The following is a 23,437-nucleotide window of genomic DNA, read 5'->3' as shown; positions in this document are numbered from 1 at the left end:
ATGTCACACAGAGCCATATTTACCCTCTTTACTTATCGGCATTTTGGCCTTCTCCTTGACCCCAAAATCCACTGGCATTTCTTATGTTAAAGATGTCGACAGATTCTTAAGCCCTCAGGTACTCCAAAGGCAGAGCCAGGGAGACATGAATAGGATCTTTGAGGGCTGTGGTGCAGTTTGCAGTATAAGTGAGACACAGACAAGAAGAAGCAGGAAAAGCAGAGGAAACACAAATTGCACAGGTGAGATAATCCAAACCTGACACCGAGGTCTTCTGAAAGCACTAAAGCTGAGCTCATCTGCTTTTGTCTTTGGGGAGAGAATCCCCCTGTGAGCCGGAGTGAATATCTGCTTCACCACAGTCTGATCCAGATGGCTAGCTGACTCTTAGTGGTCTTCTGCTGACTGTCTAAATGAATCTGAGGCCAGATACCTTGTCAGCGCCGAGCAGGCGAGCTAAAGGGATTCCATGTTCCCTGTACCATGAACCCTGAGCTACAGCACCAGACCGGATTGTTCTGACATTAAACAGCTATACGCCCTCTTGTTTTCAGGACTTGACAGTATGCACTCACTCTTGTGTGTGTGTGTGTGTGTGTGTGTAAGCGTGTGTGCAGAGTCTGAAATTAACTTTTTGGCTGACCTGCCACGGGCTGTGAGACTAAAAAGTGAATTAAAAAAACATCACTGCAAAAAAACAAAAAACAGAAAATCTCCATTTTAGCGAGTAATTTTGTCTGTTATTGAGATCTAAAATCTTATTTTCTGAAAAGGAATAAACAAAATGCGGAGATGGGTGGAGATTGTACTGCTTGTTTCCAATACAAATGAACTGGATCCCAGAATTTCTTGGTATCAGCTGTCATTTCTATTGACATGAAGGCAGCGATTTTCCATCTCCGGTCTTCTTTCCAAATGTAGAGTCTCTTTTTGAGCAAATTCTTCATAGCAGGGAAACAGAATCAGGACGAAATTGAGCAGTTTTAAGGCTGAATTAGAATTTGTTTTGGTATTAAAGGATGCACCAAATATTAGATTTTTGAGGCAGATATCAATATTGATAATTAAGAGCTTAAAACGTTCTGATTATGACATATTTGCCAATATTTTTTCACATGAACACATACTGTAACCACACAATCCTTTCTCCTAGAAATTAAGGTTATATACAACTAATGTGCAACAGCAAATACTTTTTTGAGGGAAATGTTATGTCCATGTACGTTTCTATTAATATAATGAAAACATGTTATTAATTAATGTATCTGGAATTGTCACTGACAACATATTCAATTTGTTTTCCACCAAAATAGGCAGTCTTATAATATACTATCCACCTATAGTGACTAAGGCATTTATCTAAAAGTCAGCAGTGTGTGTGACATGAGATTTCTGTGTCAGTGCGTGCGAATGTGGACACAAGTAAGCAGCCGACGAGTCAAAGCTCACGTTTAGTCACAGCTGCAAGAGAATTCAAGTCAAGACGGACAGTGTGTTTGTTGTCCAAACCTACGCAAAATCATGATGTTACCTCACCTTCACCAAAGAAAAAAATGATAAGTGTTTTCCAAAGCCCAAGATGACGTCCTTAAATGTCTTGTTTCACTCACAACCCAAAGATTTTCAGTGTACTGTTATAAATATTCACATTTAAGAAGCTGAAATCAGAGAATTTTGACTTTTTTTCCTTACAAAAATCACCTATTGATCAACTATTGATTATCAAAATAGTTTAGGCGTTTAATTTAATAATCGATGAATCGTTGCAGCTCTAGTATTGTTGTAAAGAAACTTTGTCTGTGAACATAATGCCAGCAGGAATTACATTTGTCTCCATAATGTCAGTATGAAAACAACCTAGTTGAACCTAAACAGAGGTCCTTTAGATGCATCCTCAGTGTTGGGCGGTACTGAATTTCATGTAATTAAAGTAGTAGTTTAACTACATGTTGCAGTAGCCAGCTGGTAGTTCAACTACATCCATATTTGCATAGTGATTCAAGCAGTTAAATAAGTTTTCTGCCATTTTCTCACTACAAGTCTGGGAAAGTTTTTAAAATTTTATTTTGCCATTGCTTCTCTATTGAATGTTGGACATTGTATACAAAACAAAAGCTGACATTCTTTGCACTTTCCTATTAATAGTGGGTTTATTGCATTTTTGTGCGTTATGTTGGACCTGTGAAGTAGTAGGCACATTTTTTTTTTTTTTGCTAAGGCTCTTTAGTGGCATGGTGTTTAGCTCTTCTGCCTTACAGGGAGGGGGTCGTGGGTTCAAATCCCGGTTTGGTCCCGTCCTTTTATGTGCGCGTTTCCTCCGGGTGCGCTGGTTTCCCCCACCATCAAAAAACATGTATAGGCCAATTCTCCACTCAGTCCCCCAGACCAAGGTGCTGGCTTCGAGCTGTCAAGTTGACATTCACCTTAGTTAACCAAACTAGCTCTCCTCTGCCTAAGGTAGTGCTGCTGTGGTTCATCCAGTGTGAAGTAATTGGTAGCTGTGCTTCACAGTAGCTCCCCCAACAATGAGTGTCCTCTACATTTCATTATATGTAAGGGATACACTGTTCATACAATGTAACTTGCCTCAGAAATATCTTCAGTATATCTTCATTGCAGTGTTTTCTCATGTATCAGAGACATGCTGTGTACACTAAATTGATATGGATTTATATATAATAAGCTGATATTGGTTTATGTATTTGTCCTGACAATTAATCAGCAGGGTTCTACTTTATACTTTACTCTCTTGTCCAACGCTGTTAATAATAAAAATACACATTAATATTATTGACTGAAACCCCCTACTGAATCATAGTGTTAGTTAGTTAGTTGTGCATGTATTGGCTGACATGGATTAATTCTCCCAGCAGAATGAGAGCTTTTTAAAAGAACAGTCTCTTCACAGTACATCAGTCTATATATAGCCTAACCATTTGCTATCGGTGGTCAGTTTCTCAATGCAAGCGTTTCTGATTTAATTACCCCTGTGATATGATCATGGCTTGATATTTGTGTGAATAGAGTACGCACAAAAAGTTTGGAGACTTATAAATAACTTCAAGGTAGAATTGTAAATGCACCAGAAATGTAGTTGATTGTTGAGTCTCATTCCCAAGATGCTGAATACCGATGTTCTGGGTCGGTAAAGCGTCCTGAACAAAGCAAAATAATGAGAAAATACAGAAGTACAGGGAGAGGGCAGGGCCTCTGCAGATACAGCCACCACAACACACTTCTGGTGGGTCATAAATGGTGATTGAAAAGGATGTTTATATGATGCATATTATGCCTTTAAATATGTTCACGTTTTTCATGTAGACATACAACCTACCTGTATCATTCTGCATGTTTTGCAGTGCAACATTCCACGCAATCAAGAAACATGTACTTCACATTTTGACATGGGTTCTTGTTGTTGTCGTCATTTCCACATGATAAACTTTTTGAGTAGTGTAGTGCAGGACCTGTATTTAGCATACCGAAGCCAAATCTTACCATTGTTTCAGATGTGATGGGTGTTTACCTCTGCTCCAGTCTCTGTGTGAGTGTATGTTTGTGTATATTTACATGCATGAGTACCTCCATGTGGCGTTGTGTCGAGGGGGTTTCATCAGGTCGCATCACTTTTTCTGTACGTGTGGAGAGGAGATGATTTTGTATTCCTGTGGTGGTTGGTGAGCAGAGTAACTTTTGAGTACTTGTACTTTTATAAGTATTTTTTCAAGTCTATAATTTTGCTTGTACTTGTACATTATGTAATCTACTTAGTTACTTAAAAAAAAACAATTTAGTACTGAGTACCATTTGAATTAATATCCAAACCTTTCATCTCTGTCTATATTAAAAGATTATTCAGTTATCAACAAGGCAACTATTTTTTTTTTTTGACAATTGACTAATCATTCATCTACTAATTACTGCAGCCCAAATTTAGATTTAAAACACGGAGAAACAGAGACCCATTTGGAATGAATATTAACTATTGATAATCCATTAAATATCGTTGATTAAAAAGTAACTAATACTCTGAGTAGTCTTTGAGAAGAATACTTTGTACTTCTTCTGAAGTATTTTTTGTTCAGCCTAAAATTCCTGGTTCCACTGCAGCTAAAAAAAAATGTGATGCATGTTTTTAGATACTTTTGGCAATGAAATTGCAGAAGCAAGTGAAAATTGCAAAAGCTAAAAAACTTGTGATTATTTACATTTACAAAAGATCTAACAAAATATGCTTCTGTATGTATTTTGTGCCCATGGGGAGTATTCAAAAAAGAAGCAAAGTCTTTTGGCATTCAAACTCAGTCAAAACAGCAAGTACAAAATGAGAAAATCTAAGCACATAGTGTTTTCAGCATCTGTGATATAATAAAAACAAATAAAAATGCAAAAAGACTCAGTTCATTGAGACATGCATGTATGACATTTGTGTGGGGAATTACTATGATTGGTGGACCTCACAGGAAGCTGCAATGATTGGTCAAATTTACAGAAAAGTTGCAGTGATTGGTGGTTGGAGGTCATCATCACAACTTCTTCATGAGAATGGATGATTTTTTGTAGTTTAAACTATGTGGACAAAATCATATATCTCTGTTTTTGCCTGGGGCACAAAATTAGCACCAGTGACCATCTAAATGCTGCTAAATTTTCAATTGGCTGGTAGATTTGGTAAGATTTGAGCAGTCAACAGCCATTTGACCAGTAGACAAGAAAAAATCATTTTGACCAAATTCCTTGACATGAATACTGCAATAACATTGTAGCAAAGACTATTGATGCCTTCACAAATTATTAACACAGTAAGATTTTTGACAATCATCAGTAATGTGGATATAATGAATAAGTAGTTAGAGGCCAGTAATAGAACAGCTAAAATAGTCTGATAAGTTCAGAAAACTACATTGTTTAAATCCAAAATCTAAGACAGTATGTAATCTCATATTACAGTATTGACATAATATTGATATATTACCCAGCCCTAATGTGTATGTGTGAATGGGTGTTGGTGGGGGGTGTCTCTTTGTGTTGTCCTATCAGTAAATGAGCATGAAACATCCCCAATAACGCACGCAGGAAATGTCCTTTTATGTTGCTGTTTTTGTAAACAAGGCTCCCTAAAAGGAACAAAAAAAAACAAAAAAAACATAATATATTACGAGTGTCCGATATTAACCATACAGAAAAGAAACAGAGCGGCCCGGGCCCGGTCAACAAAAAGCTAAATTTGATGCTCGCAGCGCTGCTCTCTTTTCATCTTCACCTAAATTGGATGAGAAGAATTAATTCATTAGAAAAAAAAAAAAAAAGAATTCCAATAACGGAGCGTGTTCTCCCTGAGCTCCCAGCAGTAGCAGCAGCGAGCCTGCAGCTCTGGAGGCCCGAATCTCAATCAGCTCTGCCTCGCCTCGCTTTCCTCAACCACCACCACCTCACCTCCTCCTCCTCCTCCTCCTCCTCCACCCCCCTTCATCCTCCCCCACCACCTCTCCTCTCCTCTCCTCCTCTCTCTCATCCCCCTGCCTGACTTGCTCGCTCTCTACTCCACCACTCTCTCTCATCCCCCCCCACCCCCCCTGCGCACACACACACACACACACACACACACACACACACACATGCATCCTTCATCCCTAGAGAAATCATCCCCAGCTCCCAACTCGCTCTCTTGCTCTCCCACTCTCTTTCTCTGCTCCTCTCTCTCTCTCTCTTTCTCTCTCTCTCTCTCTCTCTCTCTCTCTCTCTCTCTCTCCCATTCTCTTTCAAAATTTCAAATTCAGATTCGGTTTATTGGCACGGCCATTTTTAAAGAATAATTTAAAGAATAATTTGTTGCAATTTTGGGTCTTATTTTTGTAGTTTTAACTGTTATTCCCATCGGCAGCAACAACGCTGTAGTCATCAAGTTAATTGCTGAGATCTGGGACGCTAAAAAGACATCATGCAGGACGAGAAACACCAGCAGTCAGACGATCATACTTTATGACATTAGAATGAGGACAGCAAATCACACACAACCACATAAAGGTCAAGGGTAAAACAATAAAGTCTGAGACTGCTATTGTGGTCCTTGATGTAAACATAACAAAGATTTCAGGAGATTGACGGCCATCATACATCCAACAAAACCAGCTCAGCTAACAGTGTAATATGTAATATTTCCCTGTTAAAATGTCTGAAAACAAGTAGACAGGTGTTGTATATTTTGTTGAGTTGTTTACTTAGATTCTCCCAAGTGTTTCCAGTAGAGATGGGACCGATTCAATCCAATATCAGTATCAGGGCCGACTTGTGTCACCGATTTATGTTCCGAACTAAGTTCCATGTGCTGTCTATTTTTAAATGCTATGTAAAGCAGCGCAAATTGGGCACTGCTTTTCAGGTTTACTATGCGTTTGTGATTTAATTGGAGAAATGCATCCTAAGCTGCAACTAAACACTAGGTGATACATCAGAGAGTGAGAAAGGAAGTCGGCGAACATGACTAAATGTAACATGAATAAAACTTTAATACACTACCTCGTGCATGAACGTGATTTCTGATGAGGTTTTCATCTGCAATGGTGGTTCAACAATGAAGACAACAACTCTCAGGATCCCACGCTACTTTGCAACATCATCAGAATACATCTTTGTTTTGATGTGAGAGACCCACAGCAGCAGATACTACATACTGTACATTCTATGCCTTTAATAGCTGCACATGTGATATTTATCAATTAAACCATTCTTAGAACATCTAAAAAAAACTTAAATACTTTGATTTTAACTTTTGTAAGATTACGAGGGGAACAGTTAAACTAACTGTCATCATTACAATTAGGTGTGAAATAGTTTGGTTTTACCCCTGATGAGGTGGTGTAGATGCATGGTTACTTGACAAAACACTGCTCTCCTTCATAACAATTTTTTTTAACTATTATCAGCAGCATCCTCCTATCACTTATACATAGTTATGTCATGTTCCAGAAAGAATTTTGCATTATTATAAAAATAAACATGTCACCAATCTGAGCTGCAGCATAACTACATATTTAACAGTGTTTTATTATTTATTTCTTCTGTTCTGATGTATCTGAAAACATAAATATAGAATTGTAGTTAATGTTAAAGGTCCGGTGTTTAAATTTGGAGGATTTATTGACTGAATATGTCAGAGATTAAATATAATATTCAGAAGTATGTTGTTTTTTTTTTTTAATGTAAATTACCAAATCTCAAGGTTTCCACTGGTAGATAAGTTGGTTAAACTGTGGCCTTGTTTACAGATCATAAAGATGGGGTTGTAATAAGGCTGTAATAAATCATAATTAATCTTTAATACAGTGTTGCCAAAGTAGGTTGTACAATCTTTTATATAGCACAGTGTATAATAATATAATTGTATGTAGCACAGTATGTATAATAATGAAAGAAAAATGAATCGTTGAATATAAATCATTATATATAGGATACAGTTTGAGAAGTCAGTGCACCATAGAAGAAGAAGGATGAGGCGAGATCAAACAGTTTGTTGAGGAGCTGAACACAGTTTCATTTGATCTCTTTTACCCCCCGTCCTGTCATTGCTCATCTACAGACTAACGAATGGGCGGGGTTAGCAGGGCGCTAAGAGTTGGCGGTGCTACCCACTGCACAATGTGTGCAGGTTGGCAGGGCGGCGAGGTGTTGACAAGGTGACACGGGGTGCCAATTTGACCAACTGCCCCCAACCTCACAGCCTCCCCTCCGCATCCCAGCACCTCTATTCACTACCCAGCAGGCTTTGCTTTCCCTGGTCAGTGTGTGTTAGCTGTAAGGGCATGGCCCTTGTTACCGGTGCCCGGTTGGGGGTTTCTGCATGCTGGGAGGCGAGCAAAGAGCAACAGGCGAGTTCGTGACATGGCGATCGCAGCTCGAGTGAATTTAATTCCCTGAGTGTTTTTTTTTTTTCTTTTTTTTTTCGAGAAATTGACTAGTGGATGTGTTGTCAACTGTGTGTGTTTTACTGAGCTTTGCTTTGATTGTTTCCTCAAATTTCAGGGGTGTTTGTCATTCAGCCGTACTTTTGTTGTAATTGTACAAATACTGAGTTATATTAATGCTAACATTGCAATACTCTGACTTAATTAGTTGTAGTACTTTCTAAAATGCCACTGCTCAACCCTTTTGACAAGGTATGTAATACTACACCTTAACAGAGGAGCAGAAGGGAATGATTTGATTATTATATGATTTACAGCATTCATGACTTCTTCTGGTGAATATAAATAGGATCAAAGTAACTATGATCGACTTGACCATAGCAACAAGCTGCTGACATTCCTTCAATACTGTACTTAAACACAACCTCCTGCACAGCTTGACAGTACGGCTTATACTTCTATCACCAGTGTGTATTGTTCTGATTATGTTATGAAAGGAGACCAAGGCTCTCCCTTCTCCTTTTCATATTTATCAATTCTTTGTTTTTGTTTCATTGATCTTTTTATGAATGTATTGTGTTTGCCTTTAGATTAATTGGTCCCAGATGTTCCTGTGAATTGACCCCTTTGTGATTAGTTGTTGCAGCCAGTAAAATGCTGCTTTTTGTCTTGTCTGCTTTAGACCTGCAACAATTAATTCAAAGAAAATTAGTTGTCAGCTACTTTATAAGTGAATAATTGTTTCAGGTATTTTTCAAGCAAAAATATTGAAACATTTGCTGCTTCGTAAGATTCTGAGATGTAAGGATTTGCTGCTATTCTTTATCCTTTATGACAGATTATCACCGTTCCTCAAAAGATACAATTTGAAGAGGTCACTTTTGGCTTCGGGAAATTGTGAAGAGCGTTTTTCACAATTTTTTGTTGACTGTTGTGGAAATAATACGCAGATTATTCAATAATGAAAATAATTGTTAGTTGCAGCCCTTGTCTGTTTAATTCCTGATAAAGTTCTCTGACCGCAAGATTCAACACATCTTGTACAAAATGAGCGCAGGAATCCACCACTTTAAATTTGATTTCATTTGCCTATGCACGGTTGACAAAATTATGTACTGTTCTATTTATTACATTTTTGACAATTTAATCTCCATTGATAGAAGACAGTTGAAACATTCAGGAAACATGTGGAGAGAGAGGGTGGATGACTCACAACATGCTGCAATCAAACCAGCAATGCTGCATTTTATAGAGCACACATCTTATGACTGAGGCCACTGGGAGATTAACTCAAATATGTTCGACACTAAACAATCACGCCATATTTTCCTAACATGTTTTTTATTTAACATACTAGAGCTGTTAAATTAAGTTCACAGTAGATTATCATGTTGAAAGACAGTATCAACTACATTTTCACTCACTCATTTTAATATTAGCTTTAACTGAGCTAAGGCTGCAGCTAGAGGTGTCGTGATGTGGTGTAGATTTCGGGGGGGGGGGCAGGATCCCCTTGATATGTAGAATGCATGCGTTTGCCTCCCAATGAAACATAAAAGTGGCAGATTTTGAAAAACTGCTTGCCTGAGAGCCTTACTCTGTCGTATTCCATTCATTTTGAATCATCATGAGGTGCTGGAATTTTGTGTTTTAAAGAAAAGACGTTTCCACCATGAATTCACGCAGAAAAGGCACCATGATGAAAATCACCATGATGCAGCAAATGAAGTGTCAACACTGAAAATTTTCAGAGAGAAGGAACCCTGCTTTATATGGTTCCCCCACAAATCTGAAACAGAACCTTTGCCCTTGTTAATAATACACATATTATATTGTGTAAATAATCCAGTGCCTGTTAAACATGCTCTTAAATCATGAGCTGTAATTTCACTTTTTGTACACTTTTGTACAGTTATGGTTGCAAAATCTGTCTCCATCTCCCTACACATGTATTTTGAGAGTAATTTGCCATGAAAAAGACAAAACACACAATAAACTAAGTATAAGATGAATTTTTGTTTGTACCTTGTTTTGAATTCTTTTGGCCATGATAATCGTATAGTTAAAATCTGATATGGATACAGCACAAGCAACTAATTATCTTTGTTTTTATATTACTTTATTTACCTTACTTTTTTTGTTTGTTTGTTTGTTTTGAATTCCCTCCACAAATCTGAGCTGGATATAGTAAACACTGTCCTATATATGTTTAACCAGCGATCTTAACTATTGATCATTTAAAATAGTGATCAGTTGATCCATCTATTGATCTATAAAATGTGAGAAAAAGAAAACAACAACAACAACAACAGCAAAAAATGGTGTTCACAAGCTCATAAAACCCAAGTTCCTCTAACCCAATGATATTCAGGTAAATATTACAGAAATGTAAGAAACCCAAACCAGTAAATATTCATGCATGACAGTTGCAATAGTAATTTTATTTACATAGTACATTTCATAACATGTAACATGACATGTTTACCTGTTTACAAATAGGATGTACAAGCATACACATGAGAAAATAGGTAACATAAACAACGTAGATAAAAACGCATAAAGTAAATCAATGAAATAGTTACGCAGTGTACATCAAACATACCACGCAGCATTAAAACCCCCCAAATACCAACCTCATTAATGTACAAGAGAAGAAGAAAGATGAGAGAAGCTGAAACCAACGTTTTTCTTTTTTGTAATTTTCCTTAAATAACATATTAAACAATTAAAATTGTTTCTGATGACATTACTGTTGATACATGAGTGGATTAATGAACTAATCTTATCAGCTCTTTATGTAACATATTTACAGTGACACACCATAAATAAAAATACATATTATAAGCTTAATATTGTCAGACTCTCACCTCTACACTTAGTGATACAGAAGGTCATGTTGAGTGACAGAATCATTAAGGATGTCAGCAGCTTGTTGCTATAATTGAGAATATTTAGTCAACTTCCGTCCCATTAATATTCACCAGAGGCAGTCGTGAATGCTCATAATAATCGATTTAACGACCTTCAGCTCCTCTGTTGTTAATTGATTGTCATGTTAGGGTACAGTATTGAATAGTGTCTCAGCAGCAGGACGCTGTTATTCTTTCTTGCTCTTTTGAGCCGGAGATCCCCTGATCTCAGCCCCGTTGTGTGTAAGATTTATGACCCTGCTCTTAAATCAATGGGGACTCTCTGTGAAGGGCTGTACCATTTAATGGACCTCTTTTTAATTCAGGGGGATTTTCCTCCTTTTGGTTTTCATAAGGGAAAACTATTTAGCTAAAAAAAAAAAAAAATAGAATGGTTAAGGCGATTGTGAGAAATATTAGATTTTAACCAATTCTCTCTCAGTATGAGGGTATAAATAGCCTTGTATGATTGAATCTACACTGGAATCTGTGGAAAAAGGCTGCCTTGGTTGCATTTGTGGTTAATACATCTCTGCACCAGTGGCACTAAGACAAATTCCTGCACATTTATTGCACATGGCAATTAAAGCGATTCTTATTCTGGTTTTGATTTAGCTGGTTTTTCAATTTATTTATCAGTTACAGAGGAGCAGAAAGCTTGCAGAGAGAAATAAGAGCAATAGTGGAGACAATGCTAAATACACAGTTGGCACTATGGAAAAAGAAATCAATAGTGCAGCGTTGTTTCACTGTAGGCTACAGCACCTGGAAAGCATTAGAAGACACTGACTCACTAGTAAACACAATTCAACTTATTTCACTGCTGCTGGTGGGTAAAAAAACATAAATCTCCAAAAAATACACTTTCAGGAATGATAAAGAATTAGTTATGTCCCCATACATGCCAAAGTATTTGGTCTTTTAATAGGTTTCAGCACCCCGAAGGGCATGGAACTCATCCACACACATAATGACCATGATGCATTTCATTTCAAAGGAGGAGAAGAAAACACCAAAGTTGTATTTATTTATGTATTTATTTATTTTTTTACTTTTCAATAGCAATTTGAGTACTAGTCAGTTAATTACAACCAGGGCTGAGAACCCGGAGGTCAAGTGATGATTATTCTGCAGTCAAAACCTAAATAATATGCATACAAATGTTTATATTACACAAATATGGTTTCTTATTTTTCAGTGTACTTTCATCTGCAAAATAATTAATATATGTGCTTTTAAAGCTTATTTTTAGTCAATTGTGTGTCTCCAAAGTGGCAGCTTCTCATGAGCTAAGAGAAGTAGCCCTGTTTTCAACCTTGTGTCAGTAAATTTTAATATTAATAATCCAACTGGTTTATTTAGCTTAAAAAGTAGAAGGATTTTCTCAACCCATAAAGGAATACTTCAGTCTATCTTAAAAATTAAAAGTCACCAAATTTGGAGACGGATGGTTTTCACTGTTTACACCCACAGTCTGAGTTCTTGGGAGGGTGTTGTTTTAATTTTTGGGGTGTTATTGGGTCATGTAGCATCTTTCCTTTCACTCTGAACTCTGAGGTCAGCTGCCGGACAAACTGCAGTTGGAATTAGACTAAATTAAAAAAAAAAAAAAAAAAAAGTAAAATAAAGTCCTATTTTCATTGTCCATTAAACACCAAGGATTATTTCCAAACATTGCTTTAGTCTAATCCACACTTATCTAGCTCAGACAAGCCCATTATCCAACTGTGCAGATCCCAGACGTGTTTGCATGTACAGTAAAACCACAGTATCAGCACTGAATTGTGTCAGTCGTTGAATGGAAGTGTTAATTTCCAAAAATGCTATATATCTATTTTTAAGAAGAAATAAAGTTATACACTGATGTTTTCCATTCAGTTATATAAGAAAAAACAAGACTTTGTTGATCCCCAGGGAGAAATTCACATTACAGCAGCACAGAGACAGGTCAAGAGATAAAAACTCAGATAAAAATCTATTCAAATTAAATAGATAAAAATGAAATAAGAAATTAAAGAAATTAGATACACAACATTAAAAATCTATATGCAATGTATACAGTCCCCTTATACTATATAAGATAAAATAGGATAACATAACATAAGATTATATATGATTGACTTTATTATTAAAAAGGATATACAGCACAATACTGCACCTACATACAGTATTTGCTGTTAAAGATATAAAAGACATAGTGCATGCATGCATTATAAAGACTGAACTAGCACTAGTCCACATGCACACATGTTCAATGACTACGTTATATGCACAGACTGTCACCAACCGACAAACTGCACACTGCCCATCATACACTATTACCTGTATTCATCATAGTAGTGTGCATAATATGTGCATTAAGAAGTAAATTGTTAATTGCATAAATGTAAATTGTGCAAATATTTGTATATTTGTGGAGGAGTAATTAGGAAAATGCTTGCAGCTTTGATGTGCACATGATATGCACACTGTAAATGTAAGCATCAATAATAAATACAATTTATATAATAATGTATTAAAATATGTGCAGTATGTGCAATAAAGATATGCTAAGTCAGTAATAATGTAACAATATGAAATATATTTACAATGAAAATGTAGAAGAATACCATGATACAGCGTTTAATATGACATAAACATACAATAAAAATAGTCATGTGGTAATAGCACGTCTAATATAAACTATATAACACAATGTACAGTAATATAGTTGCTACTGCTACTCATAATATTTTTGTCCCATTGTATTAACAATAATAACGATTTGTAATCAAGGACAAGGTTGAGGTGTATTATTTCGGGATGTACAATGTGGATTTTTTTCAGCAGTTATCAATAACCAATAATTACCTGCTTTTCAAGGCCAATATCGAAGAAAAAAACAATAATTTCACATTTCTGGAACTTAAAAAGAAGTTTATATAACCTGTAGTTTAAGCACACAGTATGATTTAGTGGCTCTGACAAGAGTTGCAAAATTTGTGCATTTTCCTTAACCGATAGTTGAAAATGCTAACAATCGATTACTCATTAATAATTAGAAAGAAGATACAAAATTCGTATTAAATTTTTTTTTTTCAAATTCTAAATTTAAATTTCCCTTGTCACCAAATGGCTCCACGAGACAAAACAATGTCACAATGTGAAATGAAGTGCAGTTACTGCCTTTTCTAGACTATCTATTAATTACCTATTAACACAGCGATTAACATTTTTAACAGGTTACATCAGGTTACATTGCTCTAATTGCTTGTTATAATGTCTAACATTAAAGCAAAATACGTGGGGGTCCAGAAGTATTGTCATCCGTATGCGAGAGTCGTGTAAAAAATCAGTTGTGTATTTGTATTTTTATGTATTTAACCAACGTGCACTCGACATGTTACTTTGGTGCCTTCTTGGCCAAGTCACCACTGACAAAGAGATTCTGTCTCAACTGGTTTAATAAAGGTTAAATAAGAAAGAAAAAATCAAAAAAACAAACTAAAATTAGCATCTGCTGTCTTTGAAAAGTTTTTTTGTTCTCATCAGCCATTTTTAATAGTAGGTGCCTACCTGTTTTTCTAAATATGAGATACTATTTATTATAGAACAAAACTCTGTCTATATGTACTTATTGTAATCTCAGTTGGTTGAATAACTCAGGAAACGCACCGCTGCACAAAGAGTGAGAACATTATACAGGATCCACATTTTCAGTCAAGGCAAGACAGGAGAGAAGCAGCTCTGCATTCAGGGGTTTTTGGAGCAGTCGAGCTTCTATTTATTCTTTTTTTTTTTTTTTTTTTTGACTGAGTGTGTCAGAGTTAACAGTGGAGCACGTGACCAGCTGGGGTAGGTGGGTGGGTGGGAAGTGGGGAATGAGAGTGAGGAGAGGGTGGCGGTGGTGGTGGGGTGTAGGGGGGGGTGCAGTATGGCCGCTAGCCTCTTTCTTGCTGATCCTCAGGAGACCATCTGCGCTGGGGGCATTGATTAGAGTGTGTCTGGTGGGATTACATCTTTGCCGTTGCCATGCCAACTAATCAGCTGATTTTTTTCCCCTTCTCTCTGTCTGTCTCTCCGTTTCTCTCTCTCTCCTCTCTCTCCCTGGTTGTCACAGCAACGAAATACGGGAGAAGCGCAAGGGCCCCGGCAAGCGCTGAATTCAGCTAAAGGGGCGAAAAAATGTTTTTTTCCCCTCGCTGTTTCTCTCTCCGTCTTCCTCCCTTCTCTCTCCTCTCCCTCTCTCCTCCTAATTGGCAACTCTCTCTGACCTGAAGTTCTTTTGTCTCTGGTGTAAACACACCCCTCTCCAGATTACATTTATTTTCACATTTTAGAAATAGCTGGATGGTTGAGAGGCCCAAGGACAGATGCTCTGAATGAGGGAAGCGAGCAGAGTAAATATTGGGAGCATAATAGCTCGCTCCATGCTACAAAATCCTTGAACAAATTCCAAAACGGTGACGAAACCCTTCCAGCGTTTTTTATCAAAATCACGCCTGGCCAATAAACACTGATTTCTGTTTTGTCTGCGTCCAAATCAGCTGACGGCCGCCTGCCAGCCGGTTTAAGATTACTGAAAGAGATATCAGGCCGAGGAGGAATGTAATGTAACACTAACTATGTGATCTTTGTCCAGGTCTGTACAGAGGGGCGTTTGATACTGGAGTTTGCCTTTGATGATCTGATGAGGATCAAGACGTGGCACTTTACCATCCGGCAGTACCGAGAGCTCATCCCCCGCAGCATCCTGGCCATGCACGTGAGTGTGACATCATTAACATGCGACAAAATACCCCACAGATCTGCCCGTTTTGGGGTGTCACTTTCTGAATCTTAACGAGGGTCTCTGCACTCTGCCAAGACACTTTTTAGAAGCTATTCATGAGCATATGAAATTTAAACGCCAACAAAGCAGTTTGGAGGGATTTTTGCAAACCAATTTATTTGCAGACATCAAAGGCCACCAAGGATAAAAAAAAAAAGGGCCCTTGTCTGAAAAGAGAGAGAGAGGGAAAAAAAAAACAAGGTCGAATGAATAATCTGCTTAATTCCACTAAGTGTAACACACATTTAGTCACTGGAGCTGTAGAGTGTAGCTGGAGCGAGCAGAAGGTCTTCTACTTTCAAATGATTTTGAACTGAAACTGTATGATACAGCACTGCTGTTTGAACAAAATCTCTTTTATTAATAAATGAAGCCAAATTAGACATAAAATAAAATATACCTAGCTGAAACTAATGCAGCTCTGTCATGAATCCTGCTTTCATGAAAATATTAGAAACCCCCTGCTCAGTATAACACTATGGATTGTTGATTCCACACCTCTATGACACACTCCACTAAAAACCTTCATGAATTTACATTATGGGTCTTAAAGGGGCAGTTCATCCCAAAATCAAAAATACATATTTTCCCTTTGGCCTGTAGTGTTTTTTATCCATCTAGATTTTTTGGTGTGACTTTCTGCAGTATAATCTATCAGAACTACTAGTAGACTAGAACTAGAACTACTAGTAGTTCCCACATGAAAATTTCCCTCGACAAGGTCTGTGGATTATCTTGAGTAACATGGATTCTTTAAATGTATTTTTTGTGCTTTGAGGACCACAAACCCAGCGCCATTTAGTCCCATTATATTTGAGAGAGGGCAGACATTTCTATGGCCGATAACTCCAACACTCTGCAACTGACATCAAAAAAGTTTAGACAGATAAACAGGCAATGAGAAAAATATTTTTGATTTTGGGGTAAACTGTCCCTTTAAATAGGGGATCTGCTGCTCCCAGGGGCTCCTCGAGGTTACTGCAGGGATGTCAAATTGTTAAACTGTTTTTCAAAAATTTAAATTTGTCTGAAAATACATAGGAAGAAAATAAATAAAACAATAATAATAATTTGCACAACACTGATAATAGGGTACCCATGAATCCTTGTGAAATCATCAGCACAAGGTTTCAATCAGCACCTATCCATAACGGCAAACTACTTAGCTACGTATTGCTAATTAGCTGGAATATTTTCCCAAGTGTACAGACACTGGTGTTAGTCACAATGGATAGTTTTATAACTTCAAGAGAGCAAGTAAGAGACTCAGAAACCACCAGCGAAAGTGCAGAGGATGAGGCTAAGGCACATAACATTAGCCATGCCACATCTGCTGCAGACTTAGCCGCTACAAGTAAGGGCAAAAAGAGAAGACCATTAAGTGCATTGTCCGTCGAAGGGTCCCTGCCCCGTCTTTCTGTCAGCTAAGGGCTCCTCCTAAACTGGTATAGTGGAGATTTCATGTGTTTTAGGGGCCCAAGGGCTACGAAAACTTTCATGAGCAGCTTTAAGACATACATCTTTATATAAATGTGATGGCACTTCCACATGTTGTTCTCTGAATAAGCGCCTGAGTCACGTTTACTTGAAAGTCATGTCGGACTTATTAACATTTCTGCAACACTTCACACAATCCTGATTTGATTTCCGTTAGCTTAACATAAAGAATACAAAAGAGCAAGGTTAAACACACAAAGAGAAATTAAATATATGTTGTGTTTGCTTGATTAAGACCTCCCTGACAGTTTTCACAAGTATCATCTCATCATGCTCAAAGAAAATAAAATATGTTTAATCAGCTAGGAACCGCTTTGAATGAGCCAACTTTAAGTTGTTTGGGAGATGTCAGATACGTTTATAGACTTATCTCCCTCGTGGTGCGAACAAGACAAACGTCTGAAATCTTGTTCAGCCACAGTAATTAGACAAGCTGCCTTTAAATTAAGTTTTAAAATCAGGAAGGCAGCCTGTGAACGAACAGAAAACACATTCCTTCCTTCATATCATTAAACTCTTCAACTTTTACGGCGGTGATGACGACCTCTCGTGTTACAGGGCGCCAAGTGCTGCACCTGCACGTTGCTCTTTCAATAAATGTCTGTAGGAACATTTACATAAAAGTCACCTGTGTCTGAGTGACAAAAGCCATCACTTTAATAGATAGATGACGCAGTAATGTCATGCACTGAAACAATAATTCACAGCCCTCTTATATGATTTTTTTCAGTTTACATGCAGCTCCTCCCATTTGCTCGATACATTAAATTAAACCACATTCATCACCAGTATTTTCTTTTTACCCTCATCGACCTAAAGGTGTGTGGAAGAGGTAGCTTCGCCTGTATGGCCAGCTTCTCTTTTGGCCAAATCTTCATATAAATTTCACTCACCAATAAATTGGCCCCTCTGGGTATTCACACTAATTCCTGGAGAGCGGGGTATCGTGGGGTATTGTGGGTCCTGGCCAGATCTTCAGTGATTTGTGTGCGAGTATGAGTTCACTCTTTTGATCGTTGCCTGGACTAATGAAAGCAGATACAGACACATGGGAGTCAGAATAGGAGAGTTGAAACTGCAGATAGCAGTACAAATGTAGCCACTGTGGAAGGCCCAGTTTTTGATCTGAGCAGCTGAACTACTTTTACAGTCGTTCATGAGGAACTGTTGGGGAGAAAATAAAGTTTGGTCTTACTTTAGTTTTCAGAAGTTTGTAAAGATACTGATAGATACTAGAGATGTGTGGTCAGTGATGGACAGTATCAAAATATACATTTTAAGCACTGAGGTTGTCAAAAATATATTAATACTAATGTAACTAACAAGTATTAAAAGTACCAATGCTATTAAATAATGATGTACATGCTTATTCAGGTCTTCTGTATGGTCAGTGACTTTTCTGTACCAGCTTTGTGTGCAGGTTATTCATTTAAAATAAAAAATATATATACATATTCCTATTCTGTGTGTTTAGGTTTTTTTCTGTTTGCCTTGATATCAAGTATAATGCTGTATCGAAGTTTAAAATTCTGGTCTTGTGACAACTCTAAAAAGCAAATTAGGTTTGAATTGAGTACAACAACATAGTGTAATAAAAAAGTTCCTATTTTAATTCAATTTGAAGTGTGTGCAGAATAAAAAATACTGAGAAATACAAGAAGAACAGGGTTTACTGTGATTAGGACATCAGGAGATGTTGGAAGTTAAAACAAAGCACAGGATAAATAGGCATCAAATTTAAGTACGTGATGGAAATGATCAGACAGCATGAGGAGTGCAAGATTTAAATATTGTTTACATCTATAAAATCACTTATCTAATTAAGTATCTTTTAATTCATTCTTATATAAAGGCTGGTATTCAAATAATGGCCTGGGGCCTCATTACAGAAACTTCCTGAGTCTGAAATCTTATGTTATCTCAGTTTATCGTGACATTAAGGATGTGTGATATTACAGAATTATGTTTCCTATCTGCATTTAGGAAAAAGTCCTGCAGGAATTCAGCAATTACAGAACTGTCCGAATTGAGGAAATTTCTAACCAGGAATTCTAAATTGTGATTGCATAGACCCTGTCCTAAATTCAAGATAATTGCTAAAACTGGCAGCACCACTTTAAATAGGTCTGTATGTAATTTCCTGCATTATGCATTAATAGGTATATATTGACTGTCAAGATGGTTCATTTTGAATTTGATCGACGAGCTGCGTCTGTTCAAATACTTCGCTCTCCCCTCACCAACACGATAAATGCCTCCTGACTCCTCAAAGCTAAAACTGAACGCCCATCTTTGCTTGTCCATTCACAAGCTAGCCTGAGACAAGTGACGTGAGACAGCCGTCGTCCAGGATACAGGCAGCCTCGTGCACAATCTAAACACAGACACAGACATGACAGGACTGGTGATGATTAAAGAATCAAGTTTACGAGGTCTGAACATAGGATTTTTCTTATCAGAGACAATTAAGACGGGACAAGCGCTTAGGATTTTTTTCTATAATAAGGTCCTAGGTCCCAAACAACACCTGTGTCACAGTTTCTTCTTCACATCTCCTCAACATGTGTGTTACATGTACAATTAAATGTCATAATGAAAGTAATTACAATTGTTAATGGAGTTGTGTAAAACCATCACAGCAGAGTGATAAAGTGCAGTTCCTGTAACACCCACTAGATGCTGACTTCAGAGACTCACCTGTATTGAAGTCAGGAAGAAATCAGTCAATTTTTTCAATTAGACTATTGGGTTTCAGTAGTTTTTTTTTTTCTTTTTTCTATGTATTCTTACATTTTTCTTGATGGTGGTGTTGGAAGTGCTTGTTCCATTATAGAGGACCTAAAGGGAACTAAGCTTTGAGGCGTGTTTGCTTGATTGACAGATGGTTCAACAACCAGTGATTCTTTACTTAAGTGAGAGTAACAATACCGTCCTGCAGTAATAATCTTACTGAACTGAAAATGCAGAAGTGCAGAAAACTGTAGTCACAGTATTAAAAGTAAAAGTACTCATCATCATTATCATTATATTACAGTGTTATTATTAGTGATCAAAACAGCAGTATTTTAGGTGGTTGAACCTTTGAATCTCAGTTGAACTGCTTTATTTAAAGTATTTTTTGTTTTTATTTTATTTATGTAGCACCTAATAAAAACAGAAAGCCAAACAGTAAGGCCAAACAAAAGCAAGACAAAATGAAGATAGAGTTATTCTATTCTAAGTTATTCTTGTTATTCTAAGATATATTCTGCTAATAAATCGCCTAAATTTTACACACTAGACCAAGAAACAGAAAGATGCTGAAATGCAAGATGTAGAATGTCAAAATAAATACATAAGCAACTATTGTGTTTTATTATCATAATTTGGATCACATTATAGGAACTAATGTTTTTAAACCTAACTGGCAAAGTAACTTTAACTGTAAAACAGAAGATCCCAGTTCCTGAAAATTCTACTTAAGCACAGTTCCTCAGTAAATGTACTTAGTTTTAACCACTACCAAGACACACATAATACACACATAACACTCTAAGGAAGCTGTGCATCATCTCAGGTGATATTTCCCCTCCGAAACATCTGTTACACCGCCCTCCCACCCACACGTACAGTATGAATTCTCTTGTATACACATAAAGTGGTGCAACAGTGTAGATATCAGATACATATAAATAAATTTGAATTTATGACAATAACACATTTATAAATAATTACTTATAGTGTAGCCTGGCTGAGATTCAGCAGCTGTTGAACACATTAATAGCAGCAGTAATACAATCAGTTTATACATATCACTAGATTTTATGATCTACTATTATTCTATTATCTATTCTATTATTATATTATCGCCCTTGTATCATGATTTTTTTTGTTTGTATGTTACAAATTGCCCTTAGTGGAATTAATAAAGATATATTTTATTGCATTGTATTGTACAGTATACAAAGAGACATTAACGTATGCACAGTGTTTGTTGTTTTTTCTACAGTATATTTAAGTGGATAGTAAATAGACAGTTTGTTTAGGAGAATTTGTCTGTTGCAAAACAACCAGGGCTGGACAATATCTTAAAAAAGAATATATATTGTGATTATTGACAATATTGACATGGTTCGCAATTTGTGATTAATTTTCATTTCACTCAAAAAATCTGTTAAAATCATCATGATGTGACATAAAAACAAGGGCAGAAATGCTAGGGCGTCTCTGCAGCATGACTGTACTTCATTATAATGCTGTTTTGTCACACATCTTTCCTTTAAGAATTTCAGCTTCTGTAATTTGAATATTGCACTTGGCTGTATTGCGATTTTGATAAGTGTAACAGTTTAAAAAAATATATATATTTCTTAACAAGTTAACAGTATTTTCAGGAAAATTCAAAGTATCAAAAGTAAGTTTCTGTTATGCTGACAAACAGCTGCTGTAACTCTTATATTGTTATATATTTTATTACTGGATTATTGTTAACTGATGCATTAATGTGGAAGCAGCATTCTACTGTGGCGGTAGTGGGTCAAGCTGAAGTTAATTTTAACTACATTATTTATACTGCAGGGTACTTTAATCCCCAACAATGGGTCATATTTTATAAGCGGGACATATTTCTTTAATGTAAAAAGTTAATATGCAAAGTAACTACAGCTGTCAAATAAATGTAGAGTAAATAGTGCAATATATCCCTCTGAAATGTAGAGGAGAAGAAGTTCCTAGTATGATAAAAGGAGCTGTGTCTCAGTACTGTACCTGGTTTAAGGTTTAAATTAAACTTTAATGCATGTACTGCAGATGCACACTGTCATTGTCTTGACTCATTTGGACCACTGCCAGGCATCTTAAATTCTGAATGTGCTCTTGCGGAGTTTGTTTTCTGTTGTTTGTCTCTCTTTGGCCTCCTGAACTCAGTGTCTGTGTTGTCCCTGCACCATATGTGCCAGTATTTACTCCACAAATTGTTGATACATGGCTGCACCAGACAGAGCTGCCAAGACAAATTCCTGTACAGTACGTTTAGACTAATTCTACCTGATGAGTAAAGTAGTTCAGATTCTGATGGTCTGCCAATAATGCACACTAATTCAATTCTCCCGTCACTCATGTTGGTCTGCTGACGGTACAGAAGAACTCCCTCGCTTCCCTCTTGACTTTCTCCACACAGAGATGCGACTTGAGATAGAATTATGCATTTTTCATGAGGCGGTGAATGCGAGTGTGCTCGCTGCTCCTCCTCAGTCTGGGCTATGTTTTGCTCTGTCAATACCTACAGCTTTTTATGATTTGACTGCTTATTCTTGGAGCGGCAAACAAGCTTAGTGAATAATCATGTGTCTTCATGAGATTTTTTTTCAATCAGATGTCAGCCTATAATTGCTATCTTGGCTTTTTCTTTTTTCTTTTGTTCTTATTTTAAGATGCATTCTTCACTCCTACACTTGCTGTATAACCAGAGGCTTTCCATGCATTTTTCTATTTTATAGACCATTTGCTTAGTGCAGATTTCTTTCAACACATTTGAAGACGGTGGTCAATTCTTAATCTTCTGTGTGAATGATGCAATTGTTAAGTGGACCACATCATGCTGTACCAATATAGGTTTCACAAAAACACAAAGCAAAATACATAAAATGGTCGGGTGGGTTACATTCAGGATCTGAAATACGGGGGAGCTACAGGGAGCTTGGCTCCTCTGAAAGAGACACGAACACCCCATAAAGCTTCATTTGAGAAATTTAGCTGGAGCTCTAAAACAGAGGTTCTCAAATAGTGGTCTGGAGACCACCAGGGGACTGGGGCATTCATTTAAATTCTCATTATATGAAAAAAATGTTCTTTTTAAAGTTCAACAAATAATTCCATTTTGAAATCTGAGATAGTTCATACATTTCATTCTAATTTAACAATCTGTAACTCTTAATAAATATATATAAATCTCCCTCCTGCCAGTCAAGCACATGTCACCCATTAATGGTGGAAACAGGCTCTTTACATGGGTGTTCTGTGTTGACATGGTGGAAATTTTTTTAATAGATGTCTCATATCTTTCTAATGCATTTCTCTTGTTTTGTTGTTTTACATAACTCAGAAGAAGTATAAAAAAAAACTGGCTATGTCAAATTATTCCAAGGGACATACATGAGGTGTTCCTCTGTATATTATTATATATCTATCATAAGGGGTAACTGGCTGAGAAAAAACTGAGAACCTCTACATTAAAACACTGTATTTTTTTTTGCTTATAAATGTATGTTTTCCTGTAGATTTAGGTGCTTGAAATAACTTATATGCTAATAGTAAAGCACTTGTCAACATGCATATTT

At 36.8% G+C, this 23,437-nt stretch overlaps 1 protein-coding gene across 4 annotated transcripts in view; it reads left to right on the top strand.

The window, feature by feature from the left end:
• ldb2a (LIM domain binding 2a) overlaps positions 1-23,437 on the top strand; it is a 155,505-nt gene that overhangs the window by 98,500 nt on the left and 33,568 nt on the right. For all 4 annotated transcript variants that reach the window (XM_084719756.1, XM_084719755.1, XM_084719754.1 and 1 more), the window contains exon 4: positions 15,435-15,557. In XM_084719756.1, the coding sequence (XP_084575882.1) occupies positions 15,435-15,557 (123 nt within the window). The remainder of the gene's footprint in view (positions 1-15,434; positions 15,558-23,437) is intronic.

The sequence above is a fragment of the Lutjanus erythropterus genome, chromosome 5 (assembly GCF_056507025.1).
Source record: "Lutjanus erythropterus isolate fLutEry1 chromosome 5, fLutEry1.hap2, whole genome shotgun sequence".
NCBI lineage: Eukaryota > Metazoa > Chordata > Actinopteri > Lutjaniformes > Lutjanidae > Lutjanus > Lutjanus erythropterus.
This window is presented reverse-complemented; position numbering and strand designations above follow the sequence as displayed.